Source organism: Aedes aegypti, chromosome 1, assembly GCF_002204515.2.
Source record: "Aedes aegypti strain LVP_AGWG chromosome 1, AaegL5.0 Primary Assembly, whole genome shotgun sequence".
Classification (NCBI taxonomy): domain Eukaryota; kingdom Metazoa; phylum Arthropoda; class Insecta; order Diptera; family Culicidae; genus Aedes; species Aedes aegypti.
Window position 1 is genome coordinate 33179946 of NC_035107.1, and position 27757 is coordinate 33207702.

At 38.6% G+C, this 27757-nt stretch overlaps 2 protein-coding genes across 3 annotated transcripts in view; both read left to right on the forward strand.

The window, feature by feature from the left end:
* Positions 1–27757, forward strand: part of LOC5563924 (octopamine receptor Oamb) — a 725283-nt gene that overhangs the window by 295613 nt on the left and 401913 nt on the right. The window lies entirely within an intron of this gene.
* LOC110674840 lies at positions 17638–18574 on the forward strand. The gene is made up of 2 exons (XM_021839350.1): positions 17638–17749; positions 17812–18574. The coding sequence occupies exons 1-2, from the start codon at positions 17680–17682 to the stop codon at positions 18492–18494; spliced, it is 753 nt and encodes a 250-aa protein (XP_021695042.1). The 5' UTR covers positions 17638–17679; the 3' UTR covers positions 18495–18574.

Below are 27757 nucleotides of genomic sequence, written 5' to 3' on the forward strand. Positions count from 1 at the left end.
TCATTGATATTCCTCTCAAACGTATCCGCATCCGACTTAGCTTTGCACCATATCTCATTCACCTCCTGCTGAATTTGACGCTTCGGTTTTAAATGGTTCGCTTTCTCATACGATGAATACAATTTTTTGTACAACGCAGCACGATCCATTTTTCTGTAGTAAAAATATGATTTTGAGATAAAAAGTTGTTAGAGATTGCCAATGATTAACTTACTCGACTTTTTGCGGATGATTTTAACGACAAAACACAAACACAGGCTACGCTTACTCAACCAAAACAAATGCTGCTGATCACGGCATAACTGACACTCTTTACTGATGTAAATATCAAGATTGATTGTAAACATGTGACGTCACTCCTATCGTACCATATACCTTCCGGACCAATAGATCATATTTTTCGCAAATTTGTTCGAGGTGGATAGGAATGACGTCGTCAAGTAGCTGTCAGTTTTCGGAATATATCACCTTCTCAATATAGTACACCGTGCTGCTGATGACATCGATCTTAGCACAACATATGAAATACTCCTAATCTCAATGATTTTTGTCGTATTTTTTTTTTGTCAAGAAACGATAATTTCACTCTATTGAATAAAATTTCATTCAATATTTTGTAAGTGTGAATATTGTAGAAACATATTTTGGTACTGTCATCTCTCCCTTACTCGATATTGAAGGGGCCATCGAGTTAAGGAGGTATCGAGTTACAGAACAAAAAAGCAGTGCAACTGCGTTCCAAGGGACCATCGAGTTAGCCATGAAAACCAACTTTTACTATGGTTCTCTATGGATATATATACGGAATATCGAGTGAGGGAGAGTTAATTGTACTTGAAAAATATTCGTAAATATGGAACAGTAATAAATGAGAAGGATATTTTGTATTAATAATCAGGTATTATTTGCTGTGTGTCTTAGTAACTCATATTTTTTCGAATCTATATATCGTCGTATACGTCCATTAAAAAGTTGAGTATATTGTAGATCGTATTGCCAAACATGCGAGCGATCGGTAAATATAATGATTAACTATTTTGACCAGCTTCAATATCTTCTGCTTGGACTTTAAAAAAATGTTCTCGTTAGCAAGAACTTGGCAAACCAATATATGAACATTCGAGTAATCGCATGATGTAGTTAAAAATTGAAAAGGCTCACGATACATGGCGGAGTTAAGTGACTGTTGAGATGCATATTATTATCTGCATGTGCATTGCTTTCGCATCTGCATGTGTTGCATTCATATTTTTCATTGTTTCTCTGAAAGCTACGTAGCTTACCGTGGACCCCTACCCCCCTATCGTCACACATCGTCACAAATTGCCAAACCCCCCCTCCCCCCATAAAAGCTACGTCATTTATGGACGGTCCCTTATTTAACATTTTTTTTTTCAATCATTCACCTCGAGATGGCTGCCCGAAAACGAGCGTAGTGGAGAGACAAAAACTTTCAAGCAGTGTGTGAACCGTTGGCAGCGCAACGCCTGATGGTATTGATGCTGCTGCTGCTTTGTGTTTTGGTTGGCTGGCAGAATCAATTATCTGTGGTAAATAGTGGTCAATGTTCCCAAGCCTGTCGCTGACCATGTTCACAGTCTGACGGCAAAAAAAGAATGAGCGAAGAAGCGTGGAAAACTGCTTGAACGTGATTGGTTGCGTAAGAAAAAGGGTCGACATTTTCCCAATTTTCAATAGTTTATTGTCGATAATCAATAGTTTTCTCCATTCGAGAAAATTTTTGTATACATTTCCAAACGATTGGTAGGTAAATATTGAAAATCTATCGATAAATGACTGAGTTATAAGCGTTCAGAATCTTACATACAGTCAAACCTCCATGAGTCGATATTGAAGGGACCATCGACTCATGGAAATATCGAGCCATGGAACAGCTATTCTTTGGAAAGCTGTTTGAAGGGACCATCATAGTAACCATGATTTTATGTTTTTAGAATGGTTCCATGAGTCGATATCGAGTAATGGAACATCGACTCATGGAGGGATGACTGTACTTTCGTGACGGTCGCAAAGTTTTAGATTTTCAATTAACACCCAGTATATTGCCGTAAGACGTAGTTAACGTCAAAAAGAGAAATGAGGAGTGAAGAATGATGAATGGGGAATAAGGAGTGAATGAATAAGGAATGATGAAGATGACGATGATAATAGTGTAGAAACAAAATGTTCTCATTTTTTTTAATATATGTATGTTATCTTCAGTATGGAAGAACTAGAGGACAACATGGAATGTATGAAACATAATATAAGAATACTACTTCATTAAAAGATAGTAGAAGAAACAATCTTACAATTATAAGAGTAGATCAGGAGGAGAATGTAGGGATTAAGAAGGGTACTATAGAAGATATCAAATTTCTGCTTATTGTATTATCTTTCAATGGAAAAATAATTTTATATTATCTTTCATTCATTCCATTTTGTCCTTGAGTTCTTTTATATTAAAGATACCATATGGTACATATATTCAAAAAATATAGTTCCAGTGACAATGAAAAACTAAGCAATCGGGAAGAGACAAATGACACGTCAGTCTTGTAAAGTGTTTCGAGCGATGAAGTTGTTCTGGAATTGCTCCTTTTGGAATTTGTCTGATCAAGCCATTAGATTGGCTTGTGCCGGTTCCTCCCTCTGAACACTACAGAGAGAAGAGAATGGAAAGCTTGGAAAGATTCTCTCCGGGAGCTGAGAAAGCTTTGCTCATAAAAATAAGTAACCTTCTCTTCCGAAGCTTGTAAAGTTTATCTCATTACCTAAAGTTTAGAAAACTTCTTTCTCGGAAACTTAGATAAACTCTTTTAAAAAACTTTAGAGGCCTCTCGACGAAAGATATAAGACATTTAGTCTGAGTGCTGCATCAGTAGAAGTTTGAAAAAATGAAGTTTCTCTTGAGAAGCTTGAACGGCTTCTCTCTAGGAAGGTTCGGAAGCTTCTATCTAAAAACTTTCATAGCTTATCGTGCCAGTCTGATTGAAAAATCAAGCGAACTAAGTTCTCCTCGCTCCGATCTTTCGGTTCAGAATAAGGGATAAAAAAAATGATCGCTTTTGTCCCTGATGATGGTCGTAATACAGGATCGAAACGTTGGAGCGAGTAGAATGTAGTTCATTTGATTTTTATATAAGACTGCCGAGCCAACACACCTGGAAGGTAAAAGAATTATTTTGCCGTCAACTCTCTTTACCAATATTTTGATAGCTTGGAGAGATTCTGTTCATAAACTTGGAAAGCTTCTTTTCAGAAGCTTGGAAAGCTTCTTTTCAGAAGCTTGGAAAGCTTTTCTCCAGAAGCTTTGAAAGCTTTTCTCCAGAAGCTTGGAAAGCTTTTCTCCAGAAGCTTAGAAAGCTTCTCTTCAGATGCTTGGAAAGCTTCTCTCCAGAAGCTTGAAAAGCTTCTCTCCAGAAGCTTGGAAAGCTTCTCTCCAGAAGCTTGTACAGCTTCTCTTCAGAAGCTTGTACAGCTTCTCTTCAGAAGCTTGTACAGCTTCTCTTCAGAAGCTTCGAAAGCTTCTCTACTGAAGCTTGGAAAGCTTTTCTCCAAAAGCTTGAAAAGCTTCTCTCCAGAAGCTTGAAAAGCTTCTCTCCAGAAGCCTGGATAGCTTTTCTCCTAAAGCTTGGAAAGCTTCTTTCCAGAAGCTTGGAAAGCTTCTCTCCAGAAGCTTGGAAAGCTTCTCTTCAGAAGCTTGGAAAGCTTCTCTCCAGAAGCTTGAAAAGTTTCTCTCCAGAAGCTTCGGAAGCTTTTCTCCAGAAGCTTGGAAAGCTTTTCTGTAGAAGCTTGGAAAGCTTCTCTCCAGAAGCCTGGAAAGCTTCTCTCCAGAAGCCTGGAAAGCTTTCCTCCAGAAGCTTCGGAAGCTTTTCTCCAGAAGCTTGTAAAGCTTTTCTGTAGAAGCTTGGAAAGCTTCTCTCCAGAAGCTTGGAAAGCTTTTCTCCAGAAGCTTGAAAAGTTTCTCTCCAGAAGCCTGGAAAGCTTTTCTCCTAAAGCTTGGAAAGCTTTTCTCCAGAAGCTTGGAAAGCTTCTCTTCAGAAGCTTGGAAAGCTTCTCTCCAGAAGCTTGAAAAATTTCTCTCCAGAAGCTTCGGAAGCTTTTCTCCAGAAGCGTGTAAAGCTTTTCTGTAGAAGCTTGGAAAGCTTCTCTCCAGTAACTTGAAAAGCTTCTCTCCAGAAGCCTGGAAAACTTTTCTCCTGAAGCTTGGAAAGCTTCTCTCCGGAAGCTTCTCTCCAGAAGCTTGGAGAGCTTCTCTCCAGAAGCTTGAAAAGCTTCTCCCCTGAAACTTGGAAAGCTTCTCCCCAGAAGCTTGGAAAGCTCATCTCCAGAAGCTTGGAAAGCTTCTCTCCAGAAGCTTGGAAAGTTTCTCTCCAGAAGCTTGAAAAGTTTCTCTCCAGAAGCTTGGGAAGCTTTTCTCCAGAAGCTTGTGAAGCTTTTCTGTAGAAGCTTGGAAAGCTTCTCTCCAGAAGCTTGGAAAGCTTCTCTTCAGAAGCTTGTAAAGCTTCTCTCCAGAAGCTTGTACAGCTACTCTCCAGAAGCTTGGAAAGCTTCTCTTCAGAAGCTTGTACAGCTTCTCTCCAGATGCTTGTACAGCCTCTCTTCAGAAGCTTCGAAAGCTTATCTCCTGAAGTTTGGAAAGCTTTTCTCCTGAAGCTTGGAAAGCTTCTCTCCTGAAGCTTGGAAAGCTTATCTCCAGATGCTTGGAAAGTTTCTCTCCAGATGCTTGGAAAGCTTCTCTCCAGAAGCTTGGAATGCTTTTCATAGGAAGCTTGGAAAGCTTTTCTCCAGAAGTTTGGAAAGCTGTTCTCTAGAAGCTTGAGAAGCTTCTACCCAGAATCTTGAAAAAAATTTCTCCAGAAGCTTGGAAAGCATTTTTTCTGAGCTTGGAAAGCTCCTTTCCGAAATCTAACATTTTTTTCTCTCCGGGAACATGGAAAGCTTCTCTATAAAAGCTATGAAAGCTTCTCTTCGTGAGCTTCAAAAGAGCTTAAGCTTAAGCTATTCACTAAAAGTATGAGTAGCTCCACTTCATTAGCTTGTCAAGCACCTTTATAAAAGCTTGAAAAGCTACTCTCTGTATTGTAAAAAAGCATTTTTCTTGAAGCTAAGAGAGTTGTGCTCCGGGTGCCTCAAAATGTGCTCTCCATGTGCTATGAAAGTTTCTGTTTGATTTCTCTTTTTCTGAGATTTCTCTCCGAAATCTTCATACACCTCTCTCCGGAACATCAAACAGTTTCTCTCCATATGCTTGATAAACTTTTTCCGGATAGTTTAAAAGCCTCTCTCTGGAGGCTTGAAAAATCTGTGCTTATTCTGCGCGGCGTGTGAGTCGAGACGAGCCGCTCTCACCGCGAGTGACGTGAGACGACTAATGTCAATCAAATGGGAGCGAGTCGACAATTGTCACCTCATTCGACTCGTGTCACCTCACACGACGCGCAGAATAGGCCCGATCTTCTCTGGAAATAATTTTCTACAGAAGCTCGGAAAGCTTCTCTCCAGAAATTTGGAAAACTTTTTCTGGAGTGAATGCTGTTTTCTTGAAGCTTGATATGTTTCTTCCGGAAGCTTGAAACTTTTCTATGAACCATGAAAAGTTACTTTTGTCGAAGCTTGGAAAGCTTCTCTCCGTAATTTTGAAGGGCTTACCGTCGGATGTTTGAGGTGCTTTTCTCTAAATGCCCATAAATCTTCTTTCCGGAAGCATGGAAAGCTTTTCTGAACTTCTCAGTTTCACATTTAGGTATTGAAACATCACAGTTCTGCAGTATATTCAAATCTTTTCAAACCATCATTTGAACATCAGCATAACTGGAGAGCGATACTGTACCTTCGTTGCACAACATCAGACTAGTAGGCGATTTCCAGACTCACAAGGTCGGTCCCATGAGCTGGAATCTATAAACGAACCGGCTGCACACAAACAGCTAAACGTTTGAATCTATTTTTACGACGAAAGGCAGCTCGGTGTGTGGTTGCAAAACGATTATGCATTACTGCGTATCAGAGAGAGGTGGAGAATCTCGCCATTGTCATGCGTTTTGCGCCTTTCGATTGATGCAGCATAGATAACCCAGTAGGCACCAGGATGCCTTTTCCGACATGACACGGTACGACTTTTCAATCACCCAACCCAAAGTAGGCCACGGAAAAGTCGTTTATGCCCGACGCATTGAATAACCTTTGGAAAATGTTATCGTGTGATTTCAAATGGAACAGGCATTGACAAATGGCTTCAAAAGGCTTGCAGATTCGCCTTTATGATTACGATAGCTTAACAAGAGCTAGTATTGTTCGGAATGCTTTGACGTTTTTGTGTATTCACAGAACAGAACATGCGTCTAATATGCAAATCGACGTTGTAATTACAAAAAAAACACGGTGCTCTGGTGGGAATCGAGCCTACGACTCCCTATTCGTTGGATGGGTGCTTTCACCTACAAGCTGTGAAACCCGTAAAGAGAACCCGATGTTCGAAGATGAGCTGAAATTCATCAGACCGCAGATATTTGAAAGATATATGTAAAACTGCAGGATTCAAACAATTTTTGGTTCGACAAGCAAAACATTTTAAATCTCTGAAAATGCCAAACATACCAGTGAAGCATACGTGCTCTCACTGGATTCCGTAAATCCCGACAATGTCATTTATTATTACTTTCCTCCCAATAAATCCCGCTTCATGAAATATTCACATCGAAAAAATCGAACTCCCATCGTGTAACCGATCCGACCGACCAACCGACCTGACAACTACAGAGCGGTCAACCTTCACCTTCGCCTTCGGCGGTCCCCGATCCGTTCGACTTCTATGCGGTCACCATATTTTCCACCGAATTGCCATTCAAACGTCACCGATAATAGAGTGCCTTCCCGGCTCGTACCTTTTCCGCAACTGGTTGGGCGCCACAATGGAACAGTAATCCGTACAACAACGGCACTCATCATTAATTCAGACACTTTCATTTACCGCCGATAGATACCGCTGCTACTGGATTGGCAGGTTCAACTACTGTTCGTACCTCCTCTTTGCAATCAATCAATTTATCGGAAATTGAACTTTTGTAGTAAAAAAGAAGGTTTCGTCATATTCGTACACTGCAAATCACGTCAATGAAATCGAAGCAAACCGGTAGCATGGCACACTGTTGCTTGTCGAAAGGGACTTTTACTTTCTTCCTAAATCGCCAGCAACGGCGGTCTCGAACGGCTCCCGGAAAACTCGTAAAATTAATCGTAGCAAACATTTTGCTTGTCGTCGTCGACATTGCCGCCCCTCCCCCGTGCACCACGAAGATACGAAATTTATTCAGCACATACGGAGGGCGTCTATCCCAAACTTGATTACGATAATGATAATGCTCTGAGATCATTAAAATCAACGCAACGCAGAGGGCGCTTGCGAGTGCGGCTGGGCGTCTTTTCTTAACAAAGAAGGCCTCGGCAAGACAACGCAACGGCACCAAAGTAGGCTTCTGGGGATGTTATGACGACGCGACGACCGGAAAGACTAGGGAGGGACGGAGCAACCGCTCGAATTACCATATTAATAAGGAAACCTCGCGCACACACACAGGGCGGCGGAAGGGCTCGGAAAAAATCGGAAATGGCGCACTGGGAGTTTGCGTTTATGTTGTTGGTTCGGTCGCTGAGTGGGTTCTCTGAAGATTTACGATGATTTTTGGGTCGAGATTGTCTCGGCAAATGTGCGCTCTCAAGTGCGTATGTGTGGTGGTGCTGTGCTATCTGACTGACAAAGTGCCATTCTGGGGACATTTCCGGAGGGAGTCGAACTCTCTCGAAGAACACTTATCACTTGGGGTTCCGGTTCGGTACATTTTTCTTGCAGCAGATGGGGACGTATTTGTACGCAGATGAGAAGTTATTTTCATGCTCGGAACGTTAGGAACTGTGCTGGGATGAAATATTGGATTACATGGTAGTTGATTTTCATTGTAGTTTTTATGCTTCGTTGATATTGTGATATGGTGTTTCCTATCGATAGCTGAAACTAGAAACCATGTTCTTCGTTTCGGAAATCAATATCGATGGATGGAGCGATGGAATTAGTAAATATCTTTTTGCAATTTCTCATCGTAATAGGCTGTTTTTCATCAGCCAATCTGTCTTGAAACTGCCTACTTCCCCTGACATCCCTTGGCATAGAGTATAATCGTACCTGCCACACGATGTCATTACGAATACAAAAATGGCAACTTTGGCAAAGAAAGCTCTCAGTTAATAACTGTGGAAATGCTCATAAAAACACAAAGCTGAGAGGCAGGCTCTGTTCCATTGAAGACGTAATGCCAAGAAGAAGAAGACAATTTAGTGAAGAAAAGTAGGCTGAAAATTAAATGCATATAAAACTGTGATCCTTCTACCATGTTTGTCTGACAAGGTCTGAGCTGCACAACAAATTAAAACTAGCGATTATGGTGGATAATCGTTGCAAAGCGGGAGTTATCTTGCAGTCTAAAAATAAGTTTCTCCATATTTCGTGTGTAGTATCTGTGCCTCCCTCCCAGGTCCAATTATAACGGCAGTTTTCGTATTTGCCTAGAATAAAGAAACTATAAGCAAAGAAGCGAAATGTTCCAATTGGAATTTCAAGTTTACTGTCAATGTCATTCCAATCGAGCAGGAGACTTGTCAAACACTTTTTCACACAAGCTGAAAACGGCTCACATAAAAATGTTACCGCCCACGAAAATTTTGCTTCTTCTGAAGTAGCATATTTTCTGAATACATGAGTGTCGGTTGCAATTTTCATGCTTTGCACAAAGAATGCTCTACTCATTACATTGGTTTTCCACACATTCAGTCAATTTTTCATTCGTTACCCAAACCTGTGAAAATTTAACACATAAAACCTGTGACCCACTTTAAGCGTGGGATTCAACATTGGCAGTGCTGCGTAATAGATTTGGCATAGTTGCTAGCTGATTTATTTTGAATATGATCAGATTTCGTCTTTTTATAATTTAGACTCTTTAGCCTAGAATATTGTATTTATGCAACTCGTTGCAATACCCCCGTGCGGGGTGACATTGGTCCTAGGGGGTGACTTTGACCGCCCTTTTCGATGCATCCCTAGACTAGCACGGGAGGCAAAAAACTAATCCATGACCATCCAGTGGCTATTTATAACGTATTCTTTAAGCGTGCCACATTGTTTTCATTATTCTGGTTTTAGTTTGTTGTAAAAATCTTGGCCCAAAGTCACCCTTATGGACCAATGTCACCCCGCACGACGGTACTCGTTTTTTTCAGCAATCGTCATTACCAAGGTTTTTATAATGACAGGTTTACGGATCTAAGTGGGTGTGCGGTGTGGTTAGCTGCGGGGTAGATAGTAGTGGCAGCTGGCGGGTTTGTGTACACTGTTTTTCACTCTACCGTTTCTATGGAGATGTTAGGGAATGTTTACTCCAACAAACATAAACACAGTGAAGTGAAATTTGTTTCCAGCATTGATGAGCTGTTTTGTCGCGAATCAAACTTCCGTCGTTAATGTAACATTCCGCGCAATCCCGGTGTTTTGAGTCGCAGAAAAGTTGAATAGTTGGTTAACAATTGCTTGTAATGCATGTAAATGTGAAAATTTCGAATAGTTCTGCGGGTGAAAGCCATCCCACCACCGATGGTCCATTGATGAAAGAGAGGATATGCCACGATGTACTCGTCTGACGGTGACGGTTGTATTCTTGTAACTTTAACTCGTAAGTTCATAGTCATTCTACTATCAGTGCACACAGTAAAAGAATTCAGATACTTTGCCGCGTATTCCACACATATATGGGTGTAAAGAGTCATTCTTTACCTACTTTGTTACGCTATGCACCTGGTATCCAAACAACCAAAACAAACTCGCCAGCTGTCACTTGGAATTTCAAAATGGCGGAATGGGATATCTGACACATTGGGCTACCTCCCTTCTAAATACCTTGGTAACTGTAGTGAATGATATTAATGTATTTGATCAAGGTAGGCACAGACAATGACTCAAGGCCCAAACGCAATGATAGCGGAACGGCAACGGAAAGCGGAACCGGTTCGCCAGCATGAACTATAATTTGCTTGTCGATTCAGTGTTGGCTCACTTTCATCCATTGACAGCTCAGTCGAGATGGTGTGATTCTTGCTGGCGAACCGGTTCCGCATACCGTTGCCGTTCCGCTATCATTGCGTTTGGGCCTTCAGAGTAGGCAATGACAGTCAGTAAAGTTAATAAATGATCATTCTGTAAAACCACCTTAAACAGAGCAGTTGTAATTCCTGACCTCTACATATCAGAAGTGGGATATTGCTGCGCAGTCAGAAGACTTTGGATGAATTGGAGCGTTCTGAACACCGGAGAACTAAGGCTGACCGAATATTGCCTGAGGTAGATGCAAGAGAATTTGTAGGAATCGTTGCAGAAGGCACCATGAACGCTACAACTTTTTCTTCGCAAACTGGTCAAGAATGTTCAAGCGGTGGACGCGGTGATGGATTGTCTGCAAATTTGCGCCAGGAGAATAACGTTCACAATCGTCAAGCGGTCAGTAATTGCGTTTGTCAAGAACAGAGGAATCGTCTGGGTCCTGAATTTATGGTCTCAAATAACAATTTTCGTTTTGAAGAAGTGGCTGCTTTTCTGCCGTTTTTTGCGGGACATAGCGATGAAGATATCAACCATTTTATCGCTACAGTGGAAAACACGAAGCGCACTCTTGGAATAAACTGTGAAATTATGAAGCTTGTAGTAATCAAACAGTTGAAAGGTAACGCAAGAGATTGGCTTCACACTAGAGCTGATTTTATGCTGAAAACATATGAAGAGACTCTGGACGATCTACGTCAAATGTATGGATCAGCTGTCAACGGACTTGAGCTACGAAAACGTTTGGAACGAATCAGATGGTTTGGACGAGAGCCGTTCGCAGATTACTGCCAGCCGAAGAAGTTGATTGCCCAGAAGCTTAACCTAGGAGAAAAAGAATTAGTGGAGTATATTGTTGAAGGAATTTCTGATCACAATTTGAAAAATCAAGCAAGAATTCAAAATTTTCAAACGGTTACCGAAATCAATCAAGCATTCCGGATGGTCAAAATGGAGGAGCAGAAGAGTTTTCGAAAACCAACCGTGTGTTATTCCTGCAATCAACTTGGGCATCTAGCTGTAAATTGCAAGAAGGCGTTAGATCAAAAGCTGTCGAAGTCAACATCGTCATTTTGGAAATCAAATGAAGGAGCTAAGAAACAACAAGCAATACAAAGACCTATTATCAATGCAGTTATGAACGACCATCAGCTATAAGACGAAGTTACAGAGGAAGGATATGACGGACTGGTAGAATTCAAACTTTCCAATTTTGATTGTACTTTTAAAGCTTTATTTGATACAGAAAGTCCTATTTCACTTATACGCCGGGGATTAGTGGAAAAACAAAACATAACAAAAAACAATGAACCTAAACGTTACCGGGGTAATAGGTGGAAAAAGGCTAAAGACGTTAGGTGAAAGCATTAATATTGTTCATATTCAAAACATTTCTTTCAGAATTAATTTCGTTGTAGTACCGGATAAGGTGCTTGGTTCTCACGATGCTATCATTGGACGGGACGTTATTATGCATTCAAGAATCCGGACTATCATTAATCAAAATATTCGACTTTATTCAAATATTGATAGAAGCTCGAGACCTGAAACTAGCACTAAAACGGTAAATATTTGTAATATCAATTCTGATGTTTCCGAATTAAAAAAGGAAAACATAGGTTATATAACAAACGATCAGTTGGCACAATTTTTAGAAAATTTCAAAACAAATTATTCATGTTATAAGAAACCCTTAATTCTTGAAACTAAATATGAAATGGAAATAGTTTTGAAGAAAGGCGAATCATTTCATTTTAAACCTCGTAGATTATCTTTAGATCAAAAACAAAAAGTTGAACTTAAAATTAAAGAACTTTTGGAAGCTGGAATAATAAAGGAAAGTAATTCACCATTTGCCAGCCCAATTGTGTTGATTCCAAAGAAAAACAACGAGATAAGAATGTGCGTGGATTTTAGAAAACTAAATAAAGACACAGTTCGCGACAATTATCCTTTACCTGTTATTGAAGACATATTTGACAGTTTAAGAAACAAAACATATTTTACAATTTTGGACCTTAAATCTGGATTTCATCAAATAAAATTGGCATCGGCTTCAACTAAATTCACATCATTTGTAACTCCTTCTGGCCAATACGAATATTTGAGGGTACCTTTTGGTTTGTGTAATGCTCCTGCAATTTTCCAGAGGTATATCAATAAAATTTTCAAACATTTGATTGAAAAAGGAAAAATGGTAGTTTATTTGGATGACATATTGATTGCAAGTGAAACATTCGATGAACATTTAGAAATTTTACAACAGGTTTTCGAAACATTAAGCAAAAATTTACTTGAATTGAATCTGGAAAAATGCAAATTTATGTTTGAAGAAATCGATTATTTAGGATACACATTGAACAAAAAAGGTATAAAACTCAACAATACACATATTGAAAGTATTTCCAAATTCCCTGTTCAAAAAAATGTGAAAGATGTTCAAAGATTTTTAGGACTCACAAGTTACTTTCGGAAGTTTGTACAAAATTTTGCTTCAATTGCGCGTCCCCTCTACAATCTTTTGAAGAAAGATTCCAAATTCCTTTTTAGTAAAGAACATTCGGAATCATTCGAAAAGCTTAAACAAAAATTAATTACAGATCCTATTTTTAGCGATTTATAATCCATCTGCTGAAACACAACTGCATTGTGATGCTAGTTCTTATGGTTTTGGAGCAATTTTACTTCAGAAACAAGGTGATGGTAATTTCCATCCTGTTTGTTATTTTAGTAAAATAACCGGCAATTATGAATCGAAATTACATAGTTTTGAACTAGAAACGTTAGCAGTAGTTCATGCGTTGAAACGTTTCCATGTATATTTGGCAGGTATTAAATTCAAAGTGTTTACTGATTGCAATGCCTTAGTGCACACATTGTCCAAAAAAGAGCTGAATCCTAAAATAAGTCGGTGGGCGTTGTTATTAGAAAATTATAATTTTGATCTGGAATAAAGGGATGAATCTAAAATGAAACATGTTGATGCTCTTAGTCGCCAAAATATGTCCAACAAATTTGTAGATAAACAATTATCAGATGTTGATACAATTAATGTTCTCAATGAATCAGAAATAGAAAGTAATATTATTTTAGCCCAAGAGCAAGATAGTAAAATCATGAACATTAAAAACTTACTAGAACGATCAAATTTTCCAAATTTCTTGCTAATAAATGGTGTACTGTTTAGGAAAGATGGAGAGAAAAACTTATTAGTTGTTCCAAAATTAATGATTGACAATGTTATCAGATTACATCATGATAACTGTGTTCACATTGGAATTGAAAAAACAATCCATGAAATTAAATAATATTTTTGGTTCAGTTGTATGAGGAAAATAGTAAAAAAATATATTCAAAATTGTCTTACGTGTATATTTTATAATCCATGTGAGAAAAAACAGGGTTTTCTGAAATTAATTGAAAAAGAAAATCAACCTTTTAATACTATTCATATTGATCATTACATTACGGTCCAATTCAATTGCCTTCATCAAATCGACAAAAATATATTCTAGTTATAGTTGATGCTCTTACTAAATTTACCAAATTATATTCAACCAAATCTACTAGTGTAGATGAAGTGATAAAACATTTAAGTGATTATATGAATTATTATAGTAGACCTTTACGAATTATAACTGACCGAGGTTCATGTTTTACAAGTAGTAAATTTGAAACATTTGTTAATGTTCATTGCATAAATCATGTGAAGGTAGCAGTACGAACACCTGAATCAAATGGTCAAGTGGAACGATTAAATAAAACATTAACTCCAATGCTTGCCAAATTATGTGACGAATCTCAGCAAAAATGGGACAAAATTCTTAATAAAATAGAATATGTTTTCAATAATACGTTCAATAGGGTAATTCGCTAATTGTTGAACGCTACCCAAATGTTGAACGATCTGTACAAACCATGTTACAACAGGAAATTGAACCATTTTCAAACAGTTTCAATAAATTATACAGATTATTTTGTAAGTTAGCTGTACTATTGGACACAATAAATTTAATTAGCACATCAATATCTGAAACGAAATATTTATTGAAAATTTTTATCGGTAGGTGGAACGAAAATTTCAATTCTCTTAAAAAATAACTTAAGCTGGGGCTGCTATGAAATAAGCTGTGTGGTAAAACATACTACGTATATTGGGTTAAGCACCTATTTACGATATCAGTAAAAGTCTACTTTAGTTATTTTCTAAACATCCGTACAATTTACTCGTATCTATTAATTACATAAAATCATTTTCAATTGCACTTTCGCTTCACTTACATTTTCCATTTGTTGAACACTAGCATAACATGAAAGGCTTGGTTTCATCAACAGTATTGCCAGATTTATTATTTTCGTACCAAACACCTATATTGAAATGGTATATTGCATTACACAATAGAGTATTGTTTTTTGCTTTAAATATCTGTTGAATAATTATTATAAAAAATCCTATAATGGTGTATGTTGCAATGGTGAAAAACGCGATTCAGAAAAGTATAATTGATTGCATCCCATTCCCATAGCCATTCTGATTCTTTTTTTTTTTTTTGAATTTCACTATCTTCACTATGGCATCAATGCCATCACCGTTTGTTTGTTTACACTATGATTGAAATTACGCATCGGCAGCCGATTTATCCGGAGTATAACCTCAATCTCGCGATTGATGCTGTAATGTCGAAAATAATGTACTTTAGGAGAAGCCGCTGAAGTCTATGGAGTGTCGTAGGGGACGATTCACTTCCGTTTCAGCCCAGAGTGGTCAGGGAAAGTGATTCGCGGACCTAACCCTGGCCTCACAACCGACGAGGAGCGCGAACTTGCAAGTTGAATGAATGCGGGAGTAAAACGGTCAACATTTAGCGACAATCGTTCAACATTAGGATAAGATGGGTTATGTATGTGTTCAACAATTGGGTATAGAACTATCTTTTTAAATATATATTTTTTCAATTAAAAATGGACATTACCGGGCTAAAAATGTTACAGTAATAATGTTAAACAATCGTCTACGGTCTTGAATGCTTTTTTTTGCAACCTTTCTATCAAAATTCCAATGAAAATCAAATAACAAAAAAACGTCTATCTTAACCGTTCAACATTTGGCGATTTACCCTAGATCTGTTAATAATTATCCAAGTATTTTGTTATTTGGAATACAACAAAATTCTATAGAAAATGAAAATTATAACATAGAGTCTTTTGTAAAAAGTAAACAGTTTGATTTAGGAAAAGAAACTATACAAGAAATTCGTAGAAAAGCTCAAATTAAAAATAAAGAAACTCAAGAATATAACAAAAAGATGACAGATAAAAAGAGAATCAAATGCACTGATTACAAAGAAGGGGATTTCGTTATTTTAAAAGTCACATAAATTAGATGCAAAATTTAAAGGACCTTATCAAATAAAAAAAGTTCTGCCAAATGATCGATTTGTGATAACTGATATAGAGGGGTTTCAAGTTTCGAGTATTCCTTTCAATTCAATTTGCTCTCCGAACAATATGCGAAAATGGATGTGTAATGACGTACCAGACGATGGAAGTATCGATGAGGACATCGGTTTTGTCAGGATGCCCGAAGTTGTAGTGAATGATATTAATGTATTTGATCAAGGTAGGCACAGACAATGACTCAGAGTAGGCAATGACAGTCAGTAAAGTTAATAAATGATCATTCTGTAAAACCACCTTAAACAGAGCAGTTGTAATTCCTGACCTCTACAGTAACGACTGTCTACATCGTTCTTAAATGCTAACAGTAGGCTACCGTCGGCGGCAAAAAGTACAGACTACAACCTTTAAAACATTCAGTTTCTCTTACTGGCCGCCGAGTGGCAACACTAATGATTGTACTTATAGGCCTTTTCACATGACGTTTCAAATCAGCTGATCCGGAAGCTCTTTGACAGTTCTTCTATGAAAATGACAGGCCCGTGTTAGCACCGGTCCTCCACCGATGTAAACAAATGCATAGACGGACCTGTCACATGAAAAGGCATATACCATGATACCACTTACTGATCGCGTTACGCTCAGTTCTAAAATTTCTCAAATGTTCAACAAGCATTCAACACAAACACATGGAAAAATAGTAGTTCAGAACTGTCAAAATGTATGGAAAATAATGAAAACTAGATAGATAGAAAAAGTAGTGATTATAAATCGAGCATAATGTGAATATTTAACTTTTTTTGTTTAGTTCTTTTTCCGTGGTGCTTACTTTTCTTCAAGATTTCGTTTTTACTACCACTGAAAAAGCGCCATCTATTGTCGTTTCAGTTATGAATATCGATACCTTGGTCATAACCTGGGAGGGAGAAACCGATACGAAATTTCTGTTCGTCATAGTGAGCCGAGATTCTGCTGTCACGAACTGTCACTGTGAGCCCGGATCTTAAACAACGGACAAACATGGAAAAAGCGCGTAATTGATCAAAACATATTTTTGCATTTCATCAAATGTGACAAAATATCAATAGTGCGATATTCAAAACTGAAAAGGCAATAGATGGCTCTTTTTCATTGGTAGTAAAAACGAAATCCTGAAGCAAATAAAGCACCACGTAAGATGAACTAAACACGAAAAGTTATGTATTCACTTTACACTTGATTTATAATCACTACTTTTTTGATCCAGTTTCCTAATTGAGAGCAATTTACGATTTTCATTATTTTCCATACGTTTTGACAGCTCTCCGACTACCATTCTTCCATGCGCTTGTGTTGAAAGTTTGAGAAATTTGAGAATCCAGCGTAGCGCGATCAGTGAGAGGAATACAAACATCAGTGTCGCCGCTCGGCGGCCGGTAAGAGAAACTGAATGTTCGAAAGGTTGTTGTCTGCAATTTTTGCCGCTGGCGCCAACTGTTAGTGGTTATGAACAAAATAAACAGTCGTTACCCTATTGATACGCTATTCATGCCTAATCAAAAGTAATATCACGATAGCACCTTTTATTCTGATTGAATATAAAGTATTCAAATACGCATAATTTTACTTTTTCTATTAAAAACGAAAATAAAATGCATAGAAAACGTTGGCCCTATTTTCATGTTTGTCCGGAAAGTTCGAAGGTACACAACAAAAGAAAACTAGCGATTTTCATCAAGTCTGCCTTGATTGTCGTTGGCAAGCTGGAGATTTCTTGCAGTTTAAAAAAAAAGTGTCATATTTCGTGTGTAGTATCGGCAGGTCCGTCGCACTCGGGCTCAGATTGGGTACCACTTCTAGTACTGCATTTGGTCCCTCGGTAGTGTAAAAGGTACCCAAGTTTGACACATCGCAGACTTTTCACGGCATTCTAGATTACCTTATGAGCCATAAAATTTTGGGCATTGCAAGGGACATGAAGGTCTTTAATTTGTCTTTGGTATCGGTGCCTCCCTCCCAGGTCATAACTCTAATTTGATTCATCCCAGCAATCGACGAAACTGTAGCTACCTCAAACACAGTAACCTGCGTTTCCGAAACGTCTGCCGAAAAACTTCATAACTTAGTTTACTGCCGAACCAATCGCCAGTCCCATGTCGGAACAGGAGGACTCCAAGATGCTGCCGCAAATACTGAAGACCGTCCAAGAAAGCGGCCAAGAAGGTATCTTTCCCGTGTTACAGCCTTTTCGGCTCAGCTTCTTCCACTAAATTCCACTCTTTCAGTGATCACCACCGAACGTCTCCTGGAACGAATTCGCCAGAACTCGTCCAAGCCGGACTGGGAGTTACAATCGCAGTTCAATCTGGCCCTGGCCGAAGGACATCGCACCGGGCTGGTGTCGGTTCAGGGCGGTCGCGTCAAGCCACTGTTCAAGATGGACCAGTCTCGTGAGCCGCGGAACTTCTCCGGCCATCTGCTGCTGCTGACAAGCGATATTCAACCGCCAATAGCTGGAAGCAGTCGCGGAGCTACGATGGTGGACGCCGTGGAGAATGACGGCGATTCGAAGCATGAGGAAGATGAAGAAGATGACGATGAGGAAGATGACGAACAAGAGGAAGCGGTGGATTGTGATTGCGTGGAACATGCTCCGCGTACGAGGACGAGAAGCCAGCGATCTTCCGGTGGTTCAACGCATTGGCTGCGGCCGAGAAACTCCGACGTAACGTACGACGAAATGAAGCTGATTAGACAAGTTTTCAACCGTAAGGAACTGGGTCCGGAGTGGAACGCCAAGCGGCGGATGACGGTACCGGGGACCACTCAAGCGGCCCGGAGTGCAAGGACACGCCGGTCAACGGCTAGAATGCCAACCAGATCCAATAGCCGAGGACGACGCTCGTCGGCGGCCAGAATACAGACGAGGTCTCGATCAAGTCGTTCGCGGTCCCGAGCGCGGCTTTAGGGTTTACGCATAGGCAAATATCAGATATGTTTCAATTCTTTTGAGTCAAAATTTTAAATAAATGCCATTTTATCAGCTAGCGCTTAAATAGTTCACTGCTTAATTCTTGTATACTACGAACAAAAACTACACCTTCCTTGCGATGATGGTGGCTAAATAATCATCATTATCATCATCATCACTACGAACAAAAACTATACCTCTATAATTGTTTTGTTTTCCGATATTGAGCATTTTGCACCTTATTAGACTACTGTGCAGAAAATTTTTGCACAGTGAATATTTTCACACCTCACACATACACCTGCATAACACTTGACAGCTGCTAAGATACCAACGTTTTCCGTCTTTGTTTTGTTTTTTTTTATTGGGTTGGTGATCGCTATGTTGAAAAGAGAGATTCAGGTACAGTGAATGCCTGACCGTCCAACCAATTTGATTGGAAACCAATACTGTGGAAATCTCCACCAGATGTACTGGTTTACCAACTGCCCTTCTAGGCAACCCAAGGTGGACTTACTCTGCCAATCGGAAAATGAATGGAACAAGTATTGTGGAAATCTCCACCAGGAAACACTTGTTCCAGGAACCTTTTTAGATAAGAGAGAGTTCTTTCACAAATAGAATAAACTCTCATTAAAAATTAATGAGTCAGTTTATTACCTTGCGGTGGCATGATACAAGCGAAGAGATAATCTAAACTTGGCCGCAACTTCACTCGAACTACCTTCTACTCGGCCATTCTGCATTAGCGATAGTTACTCATCATTTCCCTACTTGCCTACGTGACCGAATGCGCACGCACAATTACTGCATCTGTGTGTGTGACCATTCTGCTACCTCTTCTACCATGCTGACATTAAGCCCTTTAATTCTTGTAAATATCGCCACGTGCTTTTTGTGCGCACTCTAAGAAATGTTCTCTGAAATTATGAAATGCATAATTCAACACTTCCCCTCATTTCTTTAATTTCAAGAGATGTAACATATGGTGAAATTTCTGTGGTCCTAATGACTTAGTAAAAATATCTGCTATATGCTCTTCTGATTTTAAGTATACCAACACCACTTTTTGGTCTCTAATTAATTCTCGAATATACATATATCTTATATCTATATGTTTTGTTCTTTGATGATTTCTTGGTTCTTCTGCGATTTTTATACATGGAATATTGTCTTCAAATATTGTATATGGTAAAACATTCACACAAATTCCATTTAGTAAATTAAAAATCCACATGCCTTCCTTGGCTGCTGCACACAGAGCAATTAGTTCTGCTTCGGTTGAAGAGAGCACCACCATGGACTGTTTCTTTGTTGTCCAGGATACCAGGTTGCCAAACACAGTGAATACACATCCGGAAATCGAGTGCCTGTCATCTACATCGTTACCATAGTCTGCATCGGCATAGCCAATCAATGGTTTCACGTCCTTAACTCTGTGATACGCGAGACCGATGGTTTTGGTTCCTTGTAGATAACGGAGAATACGCTTCAAGCCTAACCAGTGTGGTTCACGAGGATCACTCTGAAATTGACTAAAAATATTAACAGCAAAACAAATATCTGGCCTTGTCATTAAAGCCAGATATTGAAGGCATCCCAGTAAAGATTTATAAGGTTGCGTAGTTTGTTTGCCATCATCTTTGGAATATTACATATTGAAACACATTGGAGTACTTACAGATTTACAGTCTTTCATGTTGAAATGATTTAAAATCTTTTCTATATATGATTCTTGAGTGATTTCTAAACCATTAGATGAATGGCATATTTCTAATCCCAAAAATTGTTTTGCTTCGCCCATGTCTTTCATTTTGAAAAACTTTAATAGTGACTTTTTGATCCCATTTATTAAATTCAAATCTTTTGCAAGAATGAGAATGTCATCAACATATAAAATAATATAAACATCTTCTGATGAATCTTCATCTATCGATGAACCAACATCACCTTCTGGTGAACAGCTGTGACTCACAGCATCCCCTTCTGGGGAACCAAAATCATCTTCTGACGAATCATCATCTATCGATGAACCAATATCACCTTCTGGTGAACAGCTGTGACTCACAGCATCCCCTTCTGGGGAACCAACATCACCTTCTGGTGAACAGCTGTGACTCACAGCATCCCCTTCTGGGGAACTCCAAACTCCCACAGGTTCATTTTCTTGAAGAATATCTTCCCCTGATTCCAACGAATCCAAAGATTTATAATATAAATCATTTTCATTGAAAACAACGTCACGAGATATGATAATTTTATTGTTTCCATTATCCCATAGTCTATACCCATTTGGAGCATAACCCATCATAACCAATTTGGTACTTTTAGGGTCCAACTTCTTCCTATATTGTTTATTGATATGAGCATATGCAACACACCCAAATACTCGCAACCATTTAACATCTGGTTTCTGATTAAACCACATTTCATATGGAGTTTTAAAATTGGGTAATGCATAAGTTGGACTTCTATTTGTTAAATACATTGAAACATACAATGCTTCACCCCAAAATTCTTGTGGCATATTTGAATCATGCAACATTGTACGAACTTTTTCCATTAAAGTTCGATTCATTCTTTCGCTGACCCCATTTTGTTCAGGAGTATATGGAACTGTTGTTAACAATTGTATGCCTTTCTGCTTACAGAAATTCTTGAAATCTGATCCCATATATTCACCTCCATTATCAGATCGTAATTTTGAAATGCGATTTGTGAAATGAGCGGAGGCCATGGCTTCAAATTCCTTGAACTTTTCAAATACTTCACTTTTACTTCTTATTAAATATACCACTACAAAATGAGTAAAGTCATCAATGAAACTTACAAAATATTTGAAGCCATCATATGAATCAACAGGCATTTGCCCACACACATCAGTGTGAACTAATTCAAGGGGTCTTGTAGAGCGAAATTTAAAATTTCTATCAAAACTTTCACGATTTTGCTTTTCCACGACACAATCACCATTTTCATTGGTGATAAGTGCCACATCACATCGGTGAACGGATGTTGGAGGTTTGTTCGTCACATTAGCCGGATTGAAACGATGCCGATATGCAACGCAATAACGACGGATATGACCGAGTTTACCACACTCGTGGCACCTTATCGTTTTGTGTTGTTGCTGCTGTCTCTCCTTTGCATGTTTCCACCAGTCTTTCACCATTTTGTATGCCACTGGAGGGTGTTCAGTGTTTTCAGACGTGGTCACCTCAGCGTCAATAAATATTCGCTGTACCTGTAGCAAAGACATAGCCATTAAGTCATCTTTTCTCATGACTGAGAGAGCGCCAAGAATATGATTGTACTTTTCAGGAATAGCAGCCAAAAGAGTGCTAAGTTGCTCTTGGTGCGAAACTTGTTCGCCCATTACATTAAGTTGACGAATCAAGTCTTCATGGGTCGAAAACAATTCCTTGAGTGTCCTAAACTTCCTATTCTTAAGAAGGAATAATTTAGAACGCAACCCAAGCATAGCATTTACACCTTTGGGCAAATAAACATCATCAAGTTTATCAATAATTTCTTTTGCATATTCACAGTCTAAAATATGCCCCATTGGTTCATCATCCAGGCACAGCATCAAGTCATTTACAACTTGTATATCATCTTTCAGCCTTTTGGCCAACTGTGCCTTGCGATCCAGTTCTTCTTCCGGCAGTGAATTGGGGTCTGGAATGGCATAATTCTCATCAAGTGGAGTATTTTCAAAGACATAAAACAAGTCATCTTGTTTGAAATAATTTTCAATGCGCCTTTTCCAGAACGGATAGCTCTTATCATCCCCTTTGAAAGTCGGAAGAATAGCTCTTCGCAGTCTATTTTCCATTTTGGAATACCTTCTTCAAACCACTTTTCGAAAAAGTAAGAGGTTGTTTCAGAGATACAACCGCCAAGTTGACGTTGGATAACGTTAGCTTCTTCTATTTCCTGGTTTGAGACCGTCAATTCTGACCTATTATGGACATTGTATGTTATTATTTGGTTGGTTCGGTGAACACTTCAACACCGATAGAATCGGTCGATAGAAGAAGAAGCATGAGCGGTAACTCTTGCTCCCCAAACAAATATTCCGGTTGAACGTTTGGTCCACGCATGATTCACTAAGATTGGTTGCTTTAGTAGATTCCGAAGCCAGTTTGAGGTTGAGGTACTTCTCCATGAAGTCCTCGAACTCCATGTTCTCCTCTTTGCTCAAATCGATGTTAAAGTTGCCAGTTACAACCAGAGACGCTTCATCTATTTCTATTAATTGATTAATTAATTAATTTATTTATCAATTATAATTTTGGATGATTAGTTCATAACGGAGATAAACGGCAAACAAAGTTTTACCTAGGTTCGCGTCGCTCGGATCGGGCGGCGGTAGCATTTTTGCAGTCTTCTCTGCATGCGTATTTCGATTTGATCGACAATTTCTTGCAAATCAAAACATTAACAAATCTGTTGCTGATTAGTTTTAGCTCTTTGTTGGACAAGTTGATACTCTGATCGCTCTAGCATGCATTTACATGTAGATAGCGACGATGACAACGGCATTAACAACATTAAGTAAAGTTTGTAAGGATGCCTAAAATGTATGCCCGAGCCCGATTTCATCTTCTAAACTCGTACCAATTAGCTCATACGATTGATATAATTAAATATCAGGGATTTTCTTAGGAAATTGCTTACATTTAGGCGTTTTCATTGCAATTCTTGAAATTAACTATTCATTATTTCTTTAAATATTGCATTATTCGGATTCAGGGAGCTCATATTCATTATGTAGAGTCTTCTCAAAAAATCAGAGAGGCTTGTGTACAAGACACGACCGCATAACGTTAACTACGCCAAGTGATTTTCAACATTTTAGATTTTCAATTGACACCCAGTATATTGCCGTAAGACGTAGTTAACGTCAAAAGAAGAATGAGCGAAGAAGCAGAAATTGGTCTGCTTTTATCCAGCTTTTTACGCTAAATTTCTATAATATTTGAACCACCCCCATTTGACATTTATTGCAAACACTATAATTTTTTTATAGCTTAATCGAAGCAAGCTTTGAGGAGATAGAAATTTCTAATGTTGACAATGTAATGTCAGAGTTCAACGGGTTTACCGCTCTTGGTATCTGAAAATCCAAACTAAAATAGGTATTTGATTTTCCTATTATTCTACTGTGCTTTACTAGCTATTTTAGGTTTATATGTGCCTTATCGATGATGATTGATGATACAATAATTATTATTGGCTACGAAATAATTAGTTTTGAATAAAGACGTCATTCGGCTTTGCGATAGCCGATTTAGTAAGAAGGTCATTTGACCTAGAATGTCAAACATTTTCGAGTCGTGGGCGAATGTTCAGAATAATATTGTCGGGTGGTCAAAAATGTTACTGCATTAGCAATTCTGCTAATTCAAACTGTTTCGTTTTACGCCTAATCTAGCGTTATGTGGGAGTCCCGCCCAGGATTCGAGTAAAGTTATGTTCTGGATCTCGTGGGCTCTCACCTATAACTGTGTCGAGATTTGTGGATTATACTTCTCAAGACTTAATGAAAATTTTGCAAGGACCCTGTGTGAATACCTCTCAGGGTTGCGCTAGGTTCATGTACAAGGTTCTAAAGAAATCGATATTTGGCACACGTTTATAATTCCGGCTATCAGATGAAATTTTATCATCAGCATCGTTCTTAGATTCATATTAGGGTTTGTTCACAAATTTCATAACGCCAAAAAATGGTTATTTTTGATACCCACCCACCCCCTTGTAACGCATTTTGTATGAATACTTTTCAAATTTTGTATGAGCTGTAATATCTCAAGGACACCCACCCACCCCCTTCAGCGTTATGAAATTTATGAATGGGCCCTTACAAGGATTACCAAGGATGAGCCAAATTTTTGTTACATTTTTAATTATAGCGGTCCTAAGAAGGGTGATTAAGGTACACAGAAAGAAAAATCCATGTAAATTTCAGCGCAAAATCGTGCACATAAAGGGAATGCCAGATTTATCGCAAATTTACATGACACATCGTGTAAAACTACATCAACATCATGTAAGTTTCCGCTATACATCGTGCCAGATTACATGGACCCTAACCGATTACGCGACAATTGGCATAAATTTGAACGATGTTGATGTAATTTTATACGATGTATCATGTAAATTTGCGGCAAATGTGGCATTCCCTTTTTGTGCACGATTTTGCGCTGAAATTTACATGGATTTTTCTTTCTGTGTACCTAAAATGAGATTAAACAAATATTAAACCTTTAAATATAGCAATTATATGAAAATCGAAATACGAAAAATATCATAACAGTGAAGTGAAAATCTTTGACACATAAATCAACAAACGCATTTCACTGCCTACTAAGACCTAACTATAAAATCTGGGGACAAGGAATGTCAAACCCAAATTACCCCCCGGTATTTTATAGCCAGCGTAAAAAGCTGGATAGTGTGCTTCCCAACCCACGTGTTTTAACGTGTTTGGTTGCGTAAGAAAGGGGTCGACATTTTCACAATTTTTGACAATCGATTGTCAAAAATCAAAAGTTTTCTCAATTTGAGTAAAATGTTGTATAAATTCCCGAGCGATTGTTGGGAAAATATTGAAAATCTACTTGTAAATGGCTGAATTATTAGTATTCACAATCTTACATAATTTTGTGACGGTCGCAATATTTTAGATTTTCAACTGATACCCAGTATATTGCCGTAAGACGTAGTTAACGTCAAAAATAACAATAATCGCATTGACAAGTGATCAATTTCACCCCGAAATGGGATTCCCGATTTTCTATTTAAGGGATGATTTTTAGCTTTAAAAACACATATGTTAGAAAATTTTGGCACATGAGCCAAAGAGTCTGACCGTCGTACTTGTATTCCTGCATTCAGTTGTTTGGCATTTGCAACATTATTGAAAACAGACAAGAAAAACTATGAAAAATGATCAACTTCACCCGAAATTATGGTACATGTAAACTTCAATACGTTAAAACCTTATAACAGCAAAAAAAATGTGCTTTTCTATGGAAAATAAGACATGCCTCGATATTTACCCATTTATCAATAGTTTAGTCTTGAAAATCAATAGTTTTCATTATTGGAGTCGATTTGTAGAAAGATTTCCAATCGATTGGTGCATGAATCTTGAAAATCTATCAGGGGGTTAGAAAGTTATTAACAGTCAAAATCTAACCACTTTTCGTGACGCGGACGATTTTTCGTTTTTCGAAATTGTACCCCAGTATGTTGCCGTAAGACGTTATCCAACGTCAAAAAAAATGAATACTCACGGAAATCTCCGTCCAAATACAAAACTCCCTGGAGTGATACTCACGTACTCCTTCAGTCGACCAAATACAATCTTTCAACGGAAATCTCCGCCCAGTTAAATAAATCAAAAATATTCACGCAGAAATCTCCGCCGGGGCAAATCTTTCAAAAATGTTCAGGCTCACGTGTCCTGGGCCCATAACCTGTTGAAAAGAGAGATTCAGGTACAGTGAATGCCTGACCGTCCAACCAATTTGATTGGAAACCAATACTGTGGAAATCTCCACCAGATGTACTGGTTTACCAACTGCCCTTCTAGGCAACCCAAGGTGGACTTACTCTGCCAATCGGAAAATGAATGGAACAAGTATTGTGGAAATCTCCACCAGGAAACACTTGTTCCAGGAACCTTTTTAGAGAAGAGAGAGTTCTTTCACAAATAGAATAAACTCTCATTAAAAATTAATGAGTCAGTTTATTACCTTACGCTGGCATGATACAAGCGAAGAGAAAATCTAAACTTGGCCGCAACTTCACTCGAACTACCTTCTACTCGGCCATTCTGCATTAGCGATAGTTACTCATCATTTCCCTACTTGCCTACGTGACCGAATGCGCACGCACAATTACTGCATCTGTGTGTGTGACCATTCTGCTACCTCTTCTACCATGCTGACATTAAGCCCTTTAATTCTTGTAAATATCGCCACGTGCTTTTTGTGCGCACTCTAAGAAATGTTCTCTGAAATTATGAAATGCATAATTCAACACGCTATAGGGTAAGTGTTCCCTTAGTTGTGGGTGTTCCTATAGTTGCGGTAGTGCCGTTTTCACTGATTTTATCACATTAGCCACAGAACCGACACTGCCAATCGACGTATTGGCTTGTTAATACACGGAATAGTTGAAAAGAGCGTTCAAATTGCTTTAAAACTGATGAAATCTCACTAAAATTGCTAAAACTTTTCTTGCTTGTACCAATAGTTGCGGTAAAGTGTTCCTATAGTGGAGGATCCCATAAGAAAACAACGGTTACCGCAACTATAGGAACACAAATTAAAAATATACCGCAACTAAAGGAACAGTGTACTAAAAGTGGAGGTATTATTTTTCACTGACATGCCGTGGATTACTGCGATGAAATCATGTTTCTCATTAAGTCAATGGTCGTTACTTCCCGTTACAACATTAACATGTACATTAATTGTGCTTCTTGAATTTAGGCAATTAAATGAAGTTCAATCGTGCTTAGTACCTCCACTATTGGTACATCTACCCTAGTGGTAAGTGTTCCGTTTGCAATTCGATGTGTTTTGAGTGATTTCTTACTCTCATATTTTGTTTTAGTCACCATCGTCAAGATTCGGAATGCAAAATGAACTTACCCAGAAACGCCGCCGGGAGAATGCTAAGACATGGGGAACATACGCTTTTTTTGAGCCTCTCCTAACATGGTGGTCAGACGCTCCAGATTGGAGATGCAAAGTCTTCCCCCATCCCTGTCAGCATACGACCAAAGTTCCCACAGGAGTTGACTACCAGATCTTCCCTAAGGTTGCTCGTAGCCCGGCCATTACCGCGCGGAGGTAAGGATACGAGCTGCAGGGCAGAAGACTAAGGACCACATGAAGGGGTCTATTTAATTCCTGCAAATACGCGAGGTACCAATGGTACGCCATGCCCAGCATTAACCAATCTCAATACGAATCACATTGCGATTAAATATGAGCTTAGGGTAATTCGCCAATTGTTGAACGGTCAAAATGCTCGCTAATTGTTGAACACGCCATAAGGCATACACGGGCTGTTCAACAATAGGCGACGTTTTTAGCCGTTCAACATTAGGCGAATTGCCTTAATACATTTCCAAAAAAAACATGCTAAAGTGAAAATGTCCGCGAAAATAAACAAGTTTTGATAAAATTTATCTTATTACTTTGATCAGGTTTGAAACGTCATAGCTCTTTAAGCACACGCCT